General features: G+C 41.1%; 1 protein-coding gene and 1 long non-coding RNA gene across 2 annotated transcripts in view; one reads left to right on the top strand and one right to left on the bottom strand.

The window, feature by feature from the left end:
- Nucleotides 1–37: 37 nt before the first annotated feature.
- Nucleotides 38–13,870, bottom strand: LOC133658669 (uncharacterized). The gene is made up of 3 exons (XR_009827507.1): nt 13,649–13,870; nt 546–666; nt 38–392 (listed from the first exon to the last, which is right to left on the bottom strand). It is a non-coding gene; the product is annotated as an uncharacterized LOC133658669 (long non-coding RNA).
- Nucleotides 13,685–16,624, top strand: part of LOC133658645 (fibroblast growth factor 14-like) — a 163,707-nt gene continuing 160,767 nt past the window's right edge. Inside the window, exon 1 of the mRNA XM_062060895.1 lies at nt 13,685–14,068. Within this exon, the coding sequence (XP_061916879.1) occupies nt 13,768–14,068 (301 nt within the window). The 5' untranslated portion in view covers nt 13,685–13,767. The remainder of the gene's footprint in view (nt 14,069–16,624) is intronic.

The following is a 16,624-nucleotide window of genomic DNA, read 5'->3' as shown; positions in this document are numbered from 1 at the left end:
TATTAACATTATGTACTATATATATATATATGTGTGTTTATTAGTGGGCTATTTTGGGCCCAAAGGTCATTTGGCACTGGACATATTGTAACAAAATACAATTAATTCATTATTTAAAAGACGTGTTACGCCTCCAGTATACAGTAATTCGATGTTTTTAAATTTTTACTTTGAGACAGCGCCACTCTGTGGTCAGGTGTGTACATTGCGGGTATCCTGGGTACGGCGTGGCGCGGTTGGGAGAGTGGCCGTGCCAGCAACCCGAGGGTTCCTGGTTCAATCCCCACCTTCTACCAAACTCGTCACGTCCGTTGTGTCCTTGAGCGAGACACTTCACCCTTGCTCCTGATGGGCCGTGGTTAGCGCCTTGCATGGCAGCTCCCGCCATCAGTCTGTGAATGTGTGAATGTGGAAATAGTGTCAAAGCGCTTTGAGTGACCTTGCTTCACTTTTTGACTGTATCACCCTTCTGCTATAATACAGGAAATAGACATTTTACCAAGACATTACCATATATCTTTAAATTTACCTTTGTCTATACTCACCCTTTATTTCAAAGCTTTCCGTGTATCTCCTGAGGCTTAATCGTTGATTCTGGGTATTTGCCCTAAGACAGATAATTAATGTCTTTGCATCTTTGCTCCATCTTGCAATGTCTTCACAAATCTACAATGATAAACACAAAAAATCATATCTAAGGGCGGACACTCTAACCACAAGGCCACTGTGGCCCCCCAAAGTGAAGTGAAGTGAATGATATTTATAATGATAAATAACGTCTGACAGCTTTCAAGAATGATCTGAGAGATCAAAGTTGGCGCAATGTATACCAGTACAGTCAGTGAAAATGATGTAGATGATGCATATGGTCATTTTTGTAATACTTCCTTTTTTTTAGACTTCCTTTTTATTGTCATTCAAATTTGGACTTTACAGTACAGATAAGAACGAAACGTTGTTGCATTAGCTCATGGTAGTGCAGGATAAAAGAGCAATAAGGTGCAGATATAAATAAATAGATTACTGTACATATACACTACCGTTCAAAAGTTTGGGGTCACGCAATTTCTCGCATGGAATAGCCTTCATTTCTAAGAACAAGAATAGACTGTCGGGTTTCAGATGAAAGTTCTCTTTTTCTGGCCATTTTCAGCGTTTATTTGACCCCTCAAATGTGATGCTCCAGAAACTCAATCTGCTCAAAGGAAGGTCAGTTTTGTAGCTTCTGTAACGAGCTAAACTGTTTTCAGATGTGTGAACATGATTGCACAAGGGTTTTCTAATCATCAATTAGCCTTCTGAGCCAATGAGCAAACACATTGTACCATTAGAACACTGGAGTGATAGTTGCTGGAAATGGGCCTCTATACACCTATGTAGATATTGCACCAAAAACCAGACATTTGCAGCTAGAATAGTCATTTACCACATTAGCAATGTATAGAGTGTATTTCTTTAAAGTTAAGACTAGTTTAAAGTTATCTTCATTGAAAAGTACAGTGCTTTTCCTTCAAAAATAAGGACATTTCAATGTGACCCCAAACTTTTGAACGGTAGTGTAAATATATTGCACTTTTGCATATGCATCCACATTTATGGATGTATGTTATTTTGTCTTTATATTCCAGCGAGTTAATCCATTTTTGGGGGGAATTGAGGGGATTATTTTAATGCGTTTCGAGATGCTTTATGACAAACATTGTCCATTAAAACCCATTATTTACATGATAAACAATTATTAATGTAATTGACCCATCTGCAGAACAAAGTGACTCAAAAACTTTGCCATTTCAGGCAGTTTGCCCAAGTCGTGTTACAGTTAGTTGATCTGGTAGCGACAGGCAGCAGAAGCTAACAAATCAATATGGAAAGTGCTAAACGGCGAGTTGGTACTCTCCTTAGGAGATTTGAGTACATAAAAAACAATGACTCGACCCACATTAAGTTTTATGCACACTCTGCAAGAAGGAGTTTTCTTTTCACCTGATCACCGCCAGCTTAAAACACCACATTAATAACACAAAAAGAGTCAACATTATTGCGGATAAATGTTTGTTTAGAACAACAGTTATTATTATATACTGTATAATTATATATATTTATTGCATACATTCATAAAGCTTGTCCTGTGGTCATTTTTTTCTCAGGCCTTATGATATTCCCTATGGGTGATGCAATTTTTCCTCTGAACTGCTGCCAACAAATCAATACGTACTTAACGTATTTTTCGGAGTACAAGTCGCTCTGGGGCCGTATTTATCAAGCTTCTTAGAATTACTCCTAAGAAGTCTGTTAAGAGTTGACTTAAGAGTAAAGAAATTCTTCGCTGAAAGCTGCACTTAAAAGTTAGTTATCAAGCATCTTACTCACACTTTCAGCGAAGTGTAGGACTGAATCTTAAGTGTCACACTCACAGCTGAATTACGACATTACCATGTGCCGTAAATGGAATTTTAGGTGACGTCATTTCTGTGTCCATAGAAATGACCAATCACGGAAGGGAATCCCTTGTCTAAGAATAAAGAAATATCTTAGAAATTTTTAAGTGGACAATGGGAGTGTATATTTTGACAATAAACTACAAAATAATACAAAACAAACTAGTCCCCGGCCGCACTCACGCTACCGCTCCCTCTCTTCTCTCGCCCACACACTCACCGACGTCACTCACCTCACATGCTGTCACCTACTAAAGGGCCACACACAGACATACGCTACTCTCATAACATTTTCTTTCCAATTCATTAATTAGGCAACTAATTTGAAACTGGTGTGGGTGGCTCTATACATTCTAGCCCACTGCAGCCACATGCAGAAATCAACATGGAATCGAAAATTATTAAATCTGTGACAAAAATAATACCCGCTCTGTCTAAACGATACCGTTAGATCAGCTGCTCGTCATCAAACAAAGCCAGGACATCCTTCCGCTCCCTGAACGTTCGCGCACGTCTCTCTCGCCTCAGTGTCATCCCCTGCTGGCAACTCCTAACCACTTAAGGCACCTCTGAAGGTCTCTTAAATATCGTGGAGAGTAGGAGTGATTCTTAGACTTAAGAAAGTTGATAAATAGCTTTTATTCTTAAGTTTGAGAGTAGGACTAAATTTCGCAAATTCTCAGGACTTAAGTGTAAAATGTCACTCTAAGACGCTTGATAAATACGGCCCCTGGAGTATAAGTCGCACCGGCCGAAAATGCATAATAAAGAAGGAAAAAAAACATATATAAGTTGCACTGGAGTATAAGTCGCATTTTTGGGGGAAATTTATTTGATAAAACCCAACACCAAGAATAGACATTTGAAAGGCAATTTAAAATAAATAAAGAATAGTGAACAACAGGCTGAATAAGTGTACGTTATGAGGCATAAATAACCAACTGAGAACGTGCCTGGTATGTTAACGTAACATATTATGGTAAGAGTCATTCAAATAACTATAACATATAGAACATGCTATACGTTTACCAAACAATCTGTCACTCCTAATCGCTAAATCCGATTAAATCTTATACGTCTAGTCTCTTACGTGAATGAGCTAAATAATATTATTTGATATTTTACGGTAATGTGTTAATAATTTCACACATAAGTCGCTCCTGAGTATAAGTCAAACTATGAAAAAAACTGCGACTTATATTCCGAAAAATACGGTACTCTTCACCCACTTCTGTTCACACGATATCGCCTCCCAGTCAGCTGGTTATTTATAACTTTTTAAACCAACACTAAACTTTTTTGTCTTTTTCCCTCTTAGCCTTTGTGTCTTTTTATTTTTTCCTGGTGCATCATTCAGCATATTTACCAGTGATTGTTTACTTACTGACGGCGGCCCAGAGCTCCTTCAAACAATACACACGGAGAACGGCGCGTGAAGCTGAGCTCAGTCACTCTGCAGTAATTACTTGGCATGTGTGTGTGTGTGTGTGTTTGTCCGTGTGTGTGTGTGATGACCTATATGTCATTATATACAAAATACAGCCGCCGCACTTCGTTATCCTCAACTCATTTGTTGACACTGCAATGCAGCAAACAAAGCCGTGCCAGCTCCTGGCGCTTACTCTTGCTATCGGTCATTTGTGCCAACAAATGTTACTTAAATAAATTTGGCTATTGACTCATATTTTGTATGAAGCGAAGTGAATTATATTTATATAGCGCTTTTTGTCTAGTGACTCAAAGCGCTTTACATAGTGAAACCCAATATGTAAATTACATTTAAACCAGTGTGGGTGGCACTGGGAGCAGGTGGGTAAAGTGTCTTGCCCAATGACACAACGGCAGTGACTAGGATGGCGTAGGTGGGGATCGAACCTGGAACCCTCAAGTTGCTGGCACGGCCACTCTACCAACCGAGCTATACCGCCCATGTTCACGTTTCACTTTTGTAATTTATAGCCCACCACTGGGGTGCGTTCACGGACCCTTGATTAAAGTTCGAAACCGAGGCTTCTCTAGTTTTTAAAGACAGGGGGAGACTAAACGCCCAGTAGATGCACTAATAATAATATAATTATGATAATGCTGTATTATTATGATAAGGGTTACTTCAGCCACAGTGATGGACATAATGGATCAGAGGTGCCCAAAGTGCGACCTGCGGGCGCAGGCTGATTGTACGAAAGGGGAGTGAAGGTTGAAAAAAAAACGTCCCTGAACAGAGGTGGTGGTCTCCCACATACAACACTGTCCTTTCAACCATTCCTAAAATATTCTGTAATTTACCGAATACCGCCCCATAGATATTTGGGGCGGTATAGCAAATGATAATAGATAATAAAACTATAATGGGATAATACTATTCCACTATAGTTAGAATTGAAAATACATGTTAAGTACACCTGCACAATCAATACAGTCCGATACGAGAATTATTATATTTACATGATCCATTCTGATTGACACTAAAATGTATTCATTAGTTAAGAGTAGGGTTGTACGGTATACCGGTATTGGTATAGTACCGCGATACTAATGAATCATATTCTGTACTATACCGCCTCTAAAAAGTACCGGTCCCCCAACCCCTGCACCCCGGTCGTCGTCACGTTGTGTCATTGCTGGTTTTACTAGCAGACGAGCATGTTCGGCGGCGCACAATCACAGAGTACTTACAAGCAGACACAGTGTGTTGACAGAAAAGGGAGAACGGACGCATTTTGGCTTAAAAACTAACGATAAAGGTGAAGTTATAACACTAAAACGCCCTCAGGAAGAGGTGCTTTAAGACTAACTAACCAGAGGCTAAAGTCCATCTGCAGTCGGCAGTGTTTTAGCTACTTCTAAATCACTAATCCTCGCCTCCATGGCGACAAATAAAGTACATTTCTTACAAGTATCATCCCTGCAGGACGAGGAATAGCTAAACATGCTTCACTACACACCGTAGCTAACCGGCGTCAAAATGTAAACAAACGCCATTGGTGGATCTACACCTGACATCCACTGTAATGATACCAAATACAGGAGCGTATTTAGTCGATACTACTATGTTTAAATCGATATTTTTTAGCATCACAAAATCTTTTTAAAAAAAAAATTCTATTATGTTTATAAACTCAGGAAATATGTCCCTGCACACATGAGGACTTTGAATATGACCAATGTATGATCCTGTAACGACATGGTATCGGATTGATACCTACATTTGTGGTATCATCCCAAACTAATATAAAGCATCCAAACAACAGAAGAATAAGTGATTATTAAATTTTAACAGAAGTGTAGATAGAACATGTTGCAACAGAAAATGACTAGATATTAACAGTAAATGAACAAGTAGATTAATAATCAATTTTTACAGTTTGTCCCTCATAATGTTGACAAAATAATCGAATGGAAAATGACACAATATGTTACTGCATATGTCAGCAGACTAAATTAGGAGCCTTTGTTTGTTTACTTACTACTAAAAGGCAAGTTGTCTAGTATGTTCACTATTTTATTTAAGGACAAACTTGCAATAAGAAACATATGTTTAAAGGCCTACTGAAACCCACTACTACCGACCACGCAGTCTGATAGTTTATATATCAATGATGAAATCTTAACATTGCAACACATGCCAATACGGCCGGGTTAACTTATAAAGTGCAATTTTAAATTTCCCGCTAAACTTCCGGTTGAAAACTCCTTTGGATGATGACGTATGCGTGTGACGTAGCCAGTGAAACAGAGGTATGGCTCCCCCATTGAAGCCAATACGAAATAGCTCTGTTTTCATCTCATTATTCCACAGTATTCTGGACATCTGTGTTGGTGAATCTGTTGCAATTTCTTCATTGCATTATGGAGAAAGAAGCTGAGCAAGCAAAGAAGAAAGTTGTCGGTGCAAAGCGGAGTATTTTGCGAGGGAAGTCAGCAACACAACACAGCCGGCGTTTCATTGTTTACATTCCCGAAAGATGCAGTCAAGATCGAAGAACTCGGATAACAGAGACTCTTACCAGGGGGACTTTGACTTCGATACACAGACGCCTGTAGAGAACTGGGACAACACAGACTCTTACCAGGATTACTTTGATTTGGATACAAAGACGCAGACGCGGTACCGTGAGTACGCAGCTGCGCTTCCAAACATTTGATCGCTTGCCCGTACGTGCGTGTCACGTACGTAACTTTGGGTAAATATATAAGCTTTATGAACCTTGGGTTAGGTGAACGGTCCTTTGGGCTGAGTGATTGTGTGTGTTGTGCAGGTGTTTGAATTGTATTGGCGGGTTATATGGACGGGAGCTACTAGCTCCTAGCTCCTAGCTATAGCTAGAAGCTAGGAGCTAGCATAACAAACACCTAGGTGTTTTTATGCGGGATTAATTTGTGGCATATTAAATATAAGCCTGGTTGTGTTGTGGCTAATAGAGTATATATATGTCTTGTGTTTATTTACTGTTGTAGTCATTCCCAGCTGAATATCAGGTCCCACCCGCGCGCTTCCAAACATTTCATCGCTTGCCCGTACGTGCGTGTCATGTATGTAACTTTGGGTAAATATATAAGCTTTATGAACCTTGGGTTAGGTGAACGGTCCTTTGGGCTGGTTGTGTTGTGGCTAATAGAGTATATATATGTCTTGTGTTTATTTACTGTTGTAGTCATTCCCAGCTGAATATCAGGTCACCCCCGGCTCTCACAGCATCTTCCCTATCTGAATCGCTTCCACTCCCCACTAGTCCTTCACTTGCACTTTCCTCATCCACAAATCTTTCATCCTCGCTCAAATTAATGGGGAAATCGTCGCTTTCTCGGTCCGAATCGCTCTCACTTCTGGCCGCCATCACTGTAAACAATAGGGAACTTTGCGGAAATGTACAACTGACTACGTCACGCTACTTCCGGTAGGGGCAAGGCTTTTTTTTTGTCAGATACCAAAAGTTGCGATCTTTATCGTCGTTGTTCTCTACTAAATCCTTTCAGCAAAAATATGGCAATATCGCGAAATTATCAAGTACGACACATAGAATAGATCTGCTATCCCCGTTTAAAAAAAAAAAAATTCATTTCAGTAGGCCTTTAATTTACCCTAGGATTTTTTGTTAAAATAAAGCCAGTAATGCAATTTTTTGTGGTCCCCTTTATTTAGAAAAGTATCAAAGTACCGAAAAGTATCGAAATACATTTTCGTACCAGTACCGGTACCAAAATATTGGTATCGGGACAACACTAGTTGAGAGTAGTGTACACTTGCTCTATCGGGCTTTTCTAATATGTTTACCTTTTTGCTTACGTTTTTTTTTCTTTACATACAGCATTTTTAAAACATTTTTTTTAATTATTAGTTTGTAAACTTTACATTTAAAACCACTAAGTGCACTAGATTTTGCAATCAGCCAATTTTTCCCAACTGTGCATACCACCTGATATAGCATTAGCCTATAGCTGGAGATGGACATAACCATGGAAAAGAAGAAAGTGAGTGTTATGGACAGTGCTGAAAAAACGCGGATGATATTCAATGAATTAAAGAAAGAAATCATCAAAACTTTGCTAACTTGGTGAAGCAATTTCAGCATATCACTGCTTGTCTGCACCATAGTAAAGCCCAATGAGTCAAAAACGCCAACTAAGGATGTTGGAATAATATCTAAACGGCAAACATCTATCCATGAAAATATAGAAAAGGTGTGTTTGACGGAGAAGTTGTACTTCATGCAACTACTGCATTTGTTAGTAGTACATGTTATTGTATTGTTTTAAAGGCCTACTGAAATGAATTTTTTTTATTTAAACGGGGATAGCAGATCCATTCTATGTGTCATACTTGATCATTTCGCGATATTGCCATATTTTTGCTGAAAGGATTTAGTAGAGAACATCGACAATAAAGTTCGCAACTTTTGGTCGCTGATAAAAAAGCCTTGCCTGTACCGGAAGTAGCGTGACGTCACAAGTTGAAAGGCTCCTCACATTTCCCCATTGTTTACACCAGCAGCGAGAGCGATTCGGACCGAGAAAGCGACGATTACCCCATTAATTTGAGCCAGGATGAAAGATTTGTGGATGAGGAACGTGAGAGTGAAGGACTAGAGTGCAGTGGAGGACGCATCTTTTTTCGCTCTGACCGTAACTTAGGTACAAGCTGGCTCATTGGATTCCACACTCTCTCCTTTTTCTATTGTGGATCACGGTTTTGTATTTTAAACCACCTCGAATACTATATCCTCTTGAAAATGAGAGTCGAGAACGCGAAATGGACATTCACAGTGACTTTTATCTCCACGACAATACATCGGCGAAGCACTTTAGCTACGGAGCTAACGTGATAGCATCGGGCTTAAATGCAGATAGAAACAAAAGAAATAAACCCCTGACTGGAAGGATAGACAGAAAATCAACAATACTATTAAACCATGGACCTGTAAATACACGGTTAATGCTTTCCAGCTTGGCGAAGCTTAACAATGCTGTTGCTAACGACGCAATTGAAGCTAAATTAGCAACGGGACCTCACAGAGCTATGATAAAAACATTAGCGCTCCACCTACGCCAGCCAGCCCTCATCTGCTCATCAACACCCGTGCTCACCTGCGTTCCAGCGATCGACGGAAGGACGAAGGACTTCACCCGATCATCCGTGCGGTCGGCGGCTAGCGTCGGATAGCGCGTCTGCTATCCAAGTCAAAGTCCTCCTGGTTGTGTTGCTGCAGCCAGCCGCTAATACACCGATCCCACCTACAACTTTCTTCTTTGCAGTCTTCATTGTTCATTAAAGAAATTGCAAAAGATTCACCAACACAGATGTCCAGAATACTGTGGAATTTTGAGATGAAAACAGAGCTTTTTTGTATTGGATTCAATGGTGTCCGAATACTTCCGTTTAACTATTGACGTCACGCGCATACGTCAACATACATAGACGTTTTCAACCGGAAGTTTAGCGGGAAATTTAAAATTGCACTTTATAAGTTAACCCGGCCGTATTTGCATGTGTTGCAATGTTAAGATTTCATCATTGATATATAAACTATCAGACTGCGTGGTCGGTAGTAGTGGCTTTCAGTAGGCCTTTAATACAATATTTCTTATCTTTGTTTCAAATATTTCTGCACGTGCCAATGACTGAGGTTCAGCACCATGGACAGCATCCCTGGCTTTTACAAGCAAAGAGCCGATTATGTCGTCATCAAGAGACAATTGAAAGTGGTTTCCATCTACAGTGTCTCTCTATAGATGTTGCCGGTTCTTTTTTCCCCAACCCACTGACGGCGTGGGAACCACGTGTCTACATGCATTTTCTGTCTCTCTGCCAAGTCAGATGGCACAGCCCAGCAGAAAGTAACCTGGTCCTTCAAAGTAAGAGTCCACTTAACCTTGTTGGAGGAACCGAACCCCACCAGTTTCATATGCGCATTCACCAAACCCTTATTTAGTGAAAAATAAAACAATATATTTTTTACAAATTCCACACCAAGTTATATGTTTTTTTTTACTGGTGCACAAAATTAACCGTGCATGAACATCACCTTGTTCAAAGAACAAAACCAACACAGTGCATGAACTCACAACAAATTACACACTTGCAAATCAGATGGAAAATTAAAGGGAACATTGTTTGGGGGTATCCATAATACGCCGATAGGGAGAAGTTTTTATTTACACGATGAGTCGGGTGTTTCTCGACCTCCGCGGTGGAGGCTCCGCCGAACCCTTGAGGCCGACTCACCGAACCCCTAGGGTTCGATCGCACCTAGGTTAAGAACCACTATGTGTAAATAAATGAACACTGAAATTCAAGTATTATATATATATATATATTTTTATATATATATATATATATATATATATATATATATATATATATATATATATATATATATATATATATATATATATATATATATATATATATATATATATATATATATATATATATCAGTGACGTGCAGTCAGGGGAGGCAGGTGAGGCGGGGCCTCACGTGCCATCATGGAAAGAAGAAAAAAAATGTAAAAAGAAAAACAAATAATTAAATTGTTATATGTATCCAGTGATTATACTATAAAGTTATTTTCCATTTAACTCCACCAGTTCTAGATTATTTTTATTCAAAATCGCTGAATTTTCACATTTGCCGTTCAAATACTGAGAAGAGACTTGCTGTGATCAGCAGCCAGTTGAGGCACGTTACTGTGTTGTGCCTCAACATGGATTGCGGACTCGGCTAACTGCTGGCTTGCTGTGCAGTGAGACCGTATTGCTATATGAACTATATTATACATTTCCATAGTTTAGTTAGCTGAGGTATATAATGTACAGTGTATTTTGTCAACAACTGTATGTGTGTAAGTATTTTTTGTGCTGAGCAATCATAAAACTGCTGCGAAGACGCACTGGCTGAGGCTCGCAGTAATCCCGCCTCCTGGCGGTAGAGAATGCACCCCCGCCGTAGAATGCACCCCCTGACGGGAGTGTTATATCAACTAAAGCCCACACTTAAACTTTCCACGTGCAAGATTGAATCTATTTAAAAAAGTTATTTAATAAGAAGCCAAAAAGTGCAGAAACAATAATGTTCGTGTTGGATGAGTTGTGAATGACTGCAGGGCCACAACATTAGGTACACCTGCAGACTGCAGCACGGATTTCATATTACATTCATTCACAACTCCTCCAACACGAACATTATTGTTTTTGCACTTTTTGGCTTCTTATTAAATAACTTTTTTAAATAGATTCAATCTTGCACGTGGAAAGTTTAAGTGTGGGCTTTAGTTGATATAACACTCCCGTCAGGGGGTGCATTCTACGGCGGGGTGCATTAATCCAGCACAACAGCGGCGCATGGAATTCATTTATAAGTAAAAGGTAAGACTATAATAACGTTTTTTTAATTAAATGTGCTTTTTTGTGTGCTACAGTTTGTATGTGTAAAGTTAAAGTTAAGTTAAAGTACCAATGATTGTCACACACACACTATGTGTAATGAAATTTGTCCTCTGCATTTCACCCATCCCCTTGATCACCCCCTGGGAGGTGAGGGGAGCAGTGGGCAGCAGCGGCGCCGCGCCCGGGAATAATTTTTGGTGATTTAACCCCCAATTCCAACCCTTGATGCTGAGTGCCAAGCAGGGAAGAATGCTGGTATGAGCTTTTAAACATAACCCGTTAACTGCTGCCAATCAAATGGTGAATAAGATACTCTTCAGGGTTCATATGTTTGTAAATCTGACTGTGATGAAGTCAGTGCCTCACCAGCCATGAACCTCACCGCACGTCACTGATATATATATATATATATATATATATATATATATATATATATATATATATATATATATATATATATATATATATATATATATATATATATATATATATCATACTTGCCAACCCTCCCGGATTTTCCGGGAGACTCCCGGAATTCAGCGCCTCTCCCGAAAACCTCCCGGAAGAAATTTTCTCCCGAAAATCTCCCGTAATTCAGCCGGAGCTGGAGGCCACGCCCCCTCCAGCTCCATGCGGACCTGAGTGGGGACAGCGGCGACAGTCTGTTTTCACGTCCGCTTTCCCAAGATACAAACAGCGTGCCTGCCCAATCACATTATAACTGTAGAATGATCGAGGGCGAGTTCTTGGTTTCTTATGTGGGTTTATTGTTAGGCAGTTTCATTAACGTCCTCCCAGCGCGGTAACAACACACAACAACAGCAGTCACGTTTTCATCTACCGTAAAGCAGATTGTCTGCCGTAAACAGCAATGTTGTGACACTCTTAAACAGGACAATACTGCCATTTACTGGATAGCCTCCGGTACACTGAAATTCAAGTATTTATTTTATTTATATGTATAATAAAATAAATAAATAAATATATAAATATATACATATATATATATATATATATATATATATATATATATATATATATATATATATATATATATATATATATATATATATATATATATATATATATATATATATATATATATATATAGTATATATATATATATATATATATATATATATATATATATATATATATATATATATATATATATATATAGCTAGAATTCACTGAAAGTCAAGTATTTCATACATATATATATATGAAATATATATGAAATACTGGAGTTGGTGAATTCTAGCTGTAAATATACTCCTCCCCTCTTAACCACGCCCCCCGCCCACCCCCCACCTCCCGGAATCGGAGGTCTCAAGGTTGGCAAGTATGATATATATAAAAGAAATACTTGAATTTCAGTGAATTCTAGCTATAAATATACTCCTCCCCCCTTAACCCCGCCCCGCCCACCTAAAACTCCCCACCCCCCAATCTCCCGAATTCGGAGGTCTCAAGGTTGGCAAGTATGGCCTTCAGTAAAAAAAAAGTTTGAGCGCCCACGCTTTGCAAAACAAAAAAATTGTCATTGCGCTTTTATTTTGAAGGTGCCAAGCGGATGCCGTGTGCCGGACGCTCGCGGTCTCCCCCCCCCCCCCCCCCCCCCCCAGCAGGTTGTTTAAAGTGACTCGTTGCACCTCTTCGCGCCCAGCCGGCGGTCGGTTGTCTGGACGGCAGCAGTCCGCGATTCTCCGTCAACTTTCCCGCCCCCACCTCTCCTCCCGCCGCCACATCTCCCGCGTATAGGCGGGAAAAAAGCGCGGGAGGCAATAAACATTTGCGCCCGGGAGCTGTTTCGGATTATTTAGGCCGAAAAGACGGATGAAATATTCATAAGGACTTTGGAGGTGGGAGAAAAAAAAAAAAACCCGGTATTGCAGCGATTCTTTCCGGTGCGCGGATGCGGTGAGGATTCTGCATCTCGCTTAAAAAGGAGCTTTACTATACACTTATTTACCGCTTTATGCAAAGATGCCAGCGACTTGCTGACGGACACCCGCAAACCCTCCCACCCTTCCTCCCCCTCCCACCCCCGGACGGACGGACGGACGCGCGGAGCCCTGCCATCCCTCCTTCACTAATATGCAATGGTTTTTTGTGCAGAAGCCGACAGCTGCCGCGCACCGCCGACTCCACGCTAGCGCCGCCGCATGCCTGTCCGCCGCTGCCGCCGCCGCCGCCGCCGCTCCTTCCCCCGCGCCGCGCGGCTTACGACGTCGACGTCATTCGAAGAGGAGCACTCGTCGGGGGCTCTTGACGCCGCGGCGGGAGCGCGGCAGAACCACCACCTCCTCCTCCTCCTCCTCCTCACCTGCTGAGGACCGCCGGCCTCCGGAGAGAAGCGCCGCGCTTTTCCCGCCGCACGGGGACGACGTCAAGGCGGGGGAACCGGGCGAGAAACCGGGCGACTTGCTTCTCCTCTTCCTTTCTATGGTGCAGATCGGGGGAGGCAAGCACCGTGGAACTGAGCCCGATTGCTGGCCGGTTCCGTTGGCATGCAAACAGGGGGGCGGACCGGCCCCCATGCGGTGGGTGAAATTTAGGCTGCCGCATCCGGTGCGCCTCTCGTCCCCCACCACCACCACCACCACCACCACCACCACCACCACCACCTCCTCCCCCGTCTCGGCCAAATCCATGCGGTTTATCTGGAGCAACATTTTCAGCAAAGGATCGCATATGCTGCAGTGTCTTTGTGGCAAGAGCCTGAAGAAACCCAAGAACCCAACTGGTGAGTTTTGCCGTGACTTTTTTTTTTTTTTTTTTTTTTTTGCCGTGACTGCGCTGCTGTTTTCTCTGCAGTTGTGCAGCAAGTGCACAGGAGAGGGAAGGGAGGGTGGTGTGGTGCACATATACAGTCAGTGCGTGGCAAAAAAAAAAAAAAAAAAAAAAAAAAAAAAAAAAGTGTGTGTGTGTGCTGAGATGCTGCGGAAAATGAAGTCTTTATGCAGCATGAGGCCAGTTCAGGCTCCACTAACCTGCGTGATTAAGCAGCACATGGCCTGGTTTCCACTCCCGCTGTGGGAAAGAAGAGCAAAAAGTGCCTCTGGTGTGTGTTAGGACTCTGCACAAACAATGCTTTGCTCAGCAGTGCCTGTCAGGGTGCTGACTTGACGCAATCAACTAGTAACTTCATAAACATTACAACAATCCACTATGGACTAGACCAGGCCTGGGCAGTTATTTTCACTCGGGGGCCACATTTAGAGAAACAAATGTGTCTGCGGGCCGGTATATGTATTTTTAGGACCACTAATACAAACCCTGTTTCCATATGAGTTGGGAAATTGTGTTAGATGTAAATATAAACGGAATACAATGATTTGCAAATCCTTTTCAACCCATATTCAATTGAATGCACTACAAAGACAAGATATTTGATGTTCCAACTCATAAACTTTATTTTTTTTTTGCAAATAATCATTAACTTAGAATTTCATGGCTGCAACACGTGCCAAAGTAGTTGGGAAAGGGCATGTTCACCACTGTGTTACATGGCCTTTCCTTTTAACAACACTCAGTAAACGTTTGGGAACTGAGGAGACACATTTTTTAAGCTTCTCAGGTGGAATTATTTCCCATTCTTGCTTGATGTACAGCTTAAGTTGTTCAACCATTGTTGTGGTATTTTAGGCTTCATAATGCGGCACATATTTTCAATGGGAGACAGGTCTGGACTACAGGCAGGCCAGTCTAGTACCCGCACTCTTTTACTATGAAGCCACGTTGATGTAACACGTGCCTTGGCATTGTCTTGCTGAAATAAGCAGGGGCGTCCATGGTAACGTTGCTTGGATGGCAACATATGTTGCTCCAAAAGCTGTATGTACCTTACAGCATTAATGGCACCTTCACAGATGTGTAAGTTACCCATGTCTTGGGCACTAATACACCCCCATACCATCACAGATGCTGGCTTTTCAACTTTGCGCCTATAACAATCCGGATGGTTCTTTTCCTCTTTGGTCCGGAGGACACGACGTCCACAGTTTCCAAAAACAATTTGAAATGTGGACTCGTCAGACCACAGAACACTTTTCCACTTTGTATCAGTCCATCTTAGATGAGCTCAGGCCCAGTGAATCCGACGGCGTTTCTGGGTGTTGTTGCTAAACGGTTTTCGCCTTGCATAGGAGAGTTTTAACTTGCACTTACAGATGTAGCGACTAACTGTAGTTACTGACAGTGGGTTTCTGAAGTGTTCCTGAGCCCATGTGGTGATATCCTTTACACACTGATGTCGCTTGTTGATGCAGTACAGCCTGAGGGATCGAAGGTCACGGGCTTAGCTGCTTACGTGCAGTGATTTCTCCAGATTCTCTGAACCCTCTGATGATATTACGGAGCGTAGATGGTGAAATCCCTAAATTCCTTGCAATAGCTGGTTGAGAAAGGTTTTTCTTAAACTGTTCAACAATTTGCTCACGCATTTGTTGACAAAGTGGTGACCCTCGCCCCATCCTTGTTTGTGAAGGACTGAGCATTTCATGGATCTACTTTTATACCCAATCATGGCACCCACCTGTTCCCAATTTGCCTGTTCACCTGTGGGATGTTCCAAATAAGTGTTTGATGAGCATTCCTCAACTTTATCAGTATTTATTGCCACCTTTCCCAACTTCTTTGTCACGTGTTGCTGGCATCAAATTCTAAAGTTAATGATTATTTGCAAAAAAAAAAAAAGTTTATCAGTTTTGAACATCAAATACTGTATGTTGTCTTTGTAGCATATTCAACTGAATATGGGTTGAAAATGATTTGCAAATCATTGTATTCCTTTTGTATTTACATCTAACGCAATTTCCCAACTCATATGGAAGTTTCCCAACTTCCATATGAGTACAAAACCTCACAATAATGTCTGATTGAATGCTAAAAACGCCTGAAAAAACGGAATGGAATTAAAAAATTGTTTACTGAATGAGACACCCAAAATGTGCATGGAAATAAAGAATGTGGGATTTACAATATTGACTATGAAGAATAAAACACTGAATATTGACAACATATGAACATCACACCCCCTCTCCATCCACATATTTTACAATCAAGCGAAATGCAACAAACACAGCGAAATATGAACGCGAAGGGTAAAATAAACAAACACTTACAATCTGATATATCGGATATATCACTAAGCTTTAGAACTTTGTTGTGAAAATCTCCTTCAGTGTCTGTCCCTGACACCCACATTTCAGGAAACACTCCGTGGAAACGCTCCCCGCCCACACTGCTTGGTGCCTCGTCAGAGCTGCTGTGACTTAGATGACCATAGTTACTAATTAGA

This window comes from Entelurus aequoreus, linkage group LG01 (assembly GCF_033978785.1).
Source record: "Entelurus aequoreus isolate RoL-2023_Sb linkage group LG01, RoL_Eaeq_v1.1, whole genome shotgun sequence".
Classification (NCBI taxonomy): domain Eukaryota; kingdom Metazoa; phylum Chordata; class Actinopteri; order Syngnathiformes; family Syngnathidae; genus Entelurus; species Entelurus aequoreus.
The sequence above is the reverse complement of the archived record's forward strand: the minus strand, read 5'-3'. Positions and strand labels throughout refer to the sequence as shown.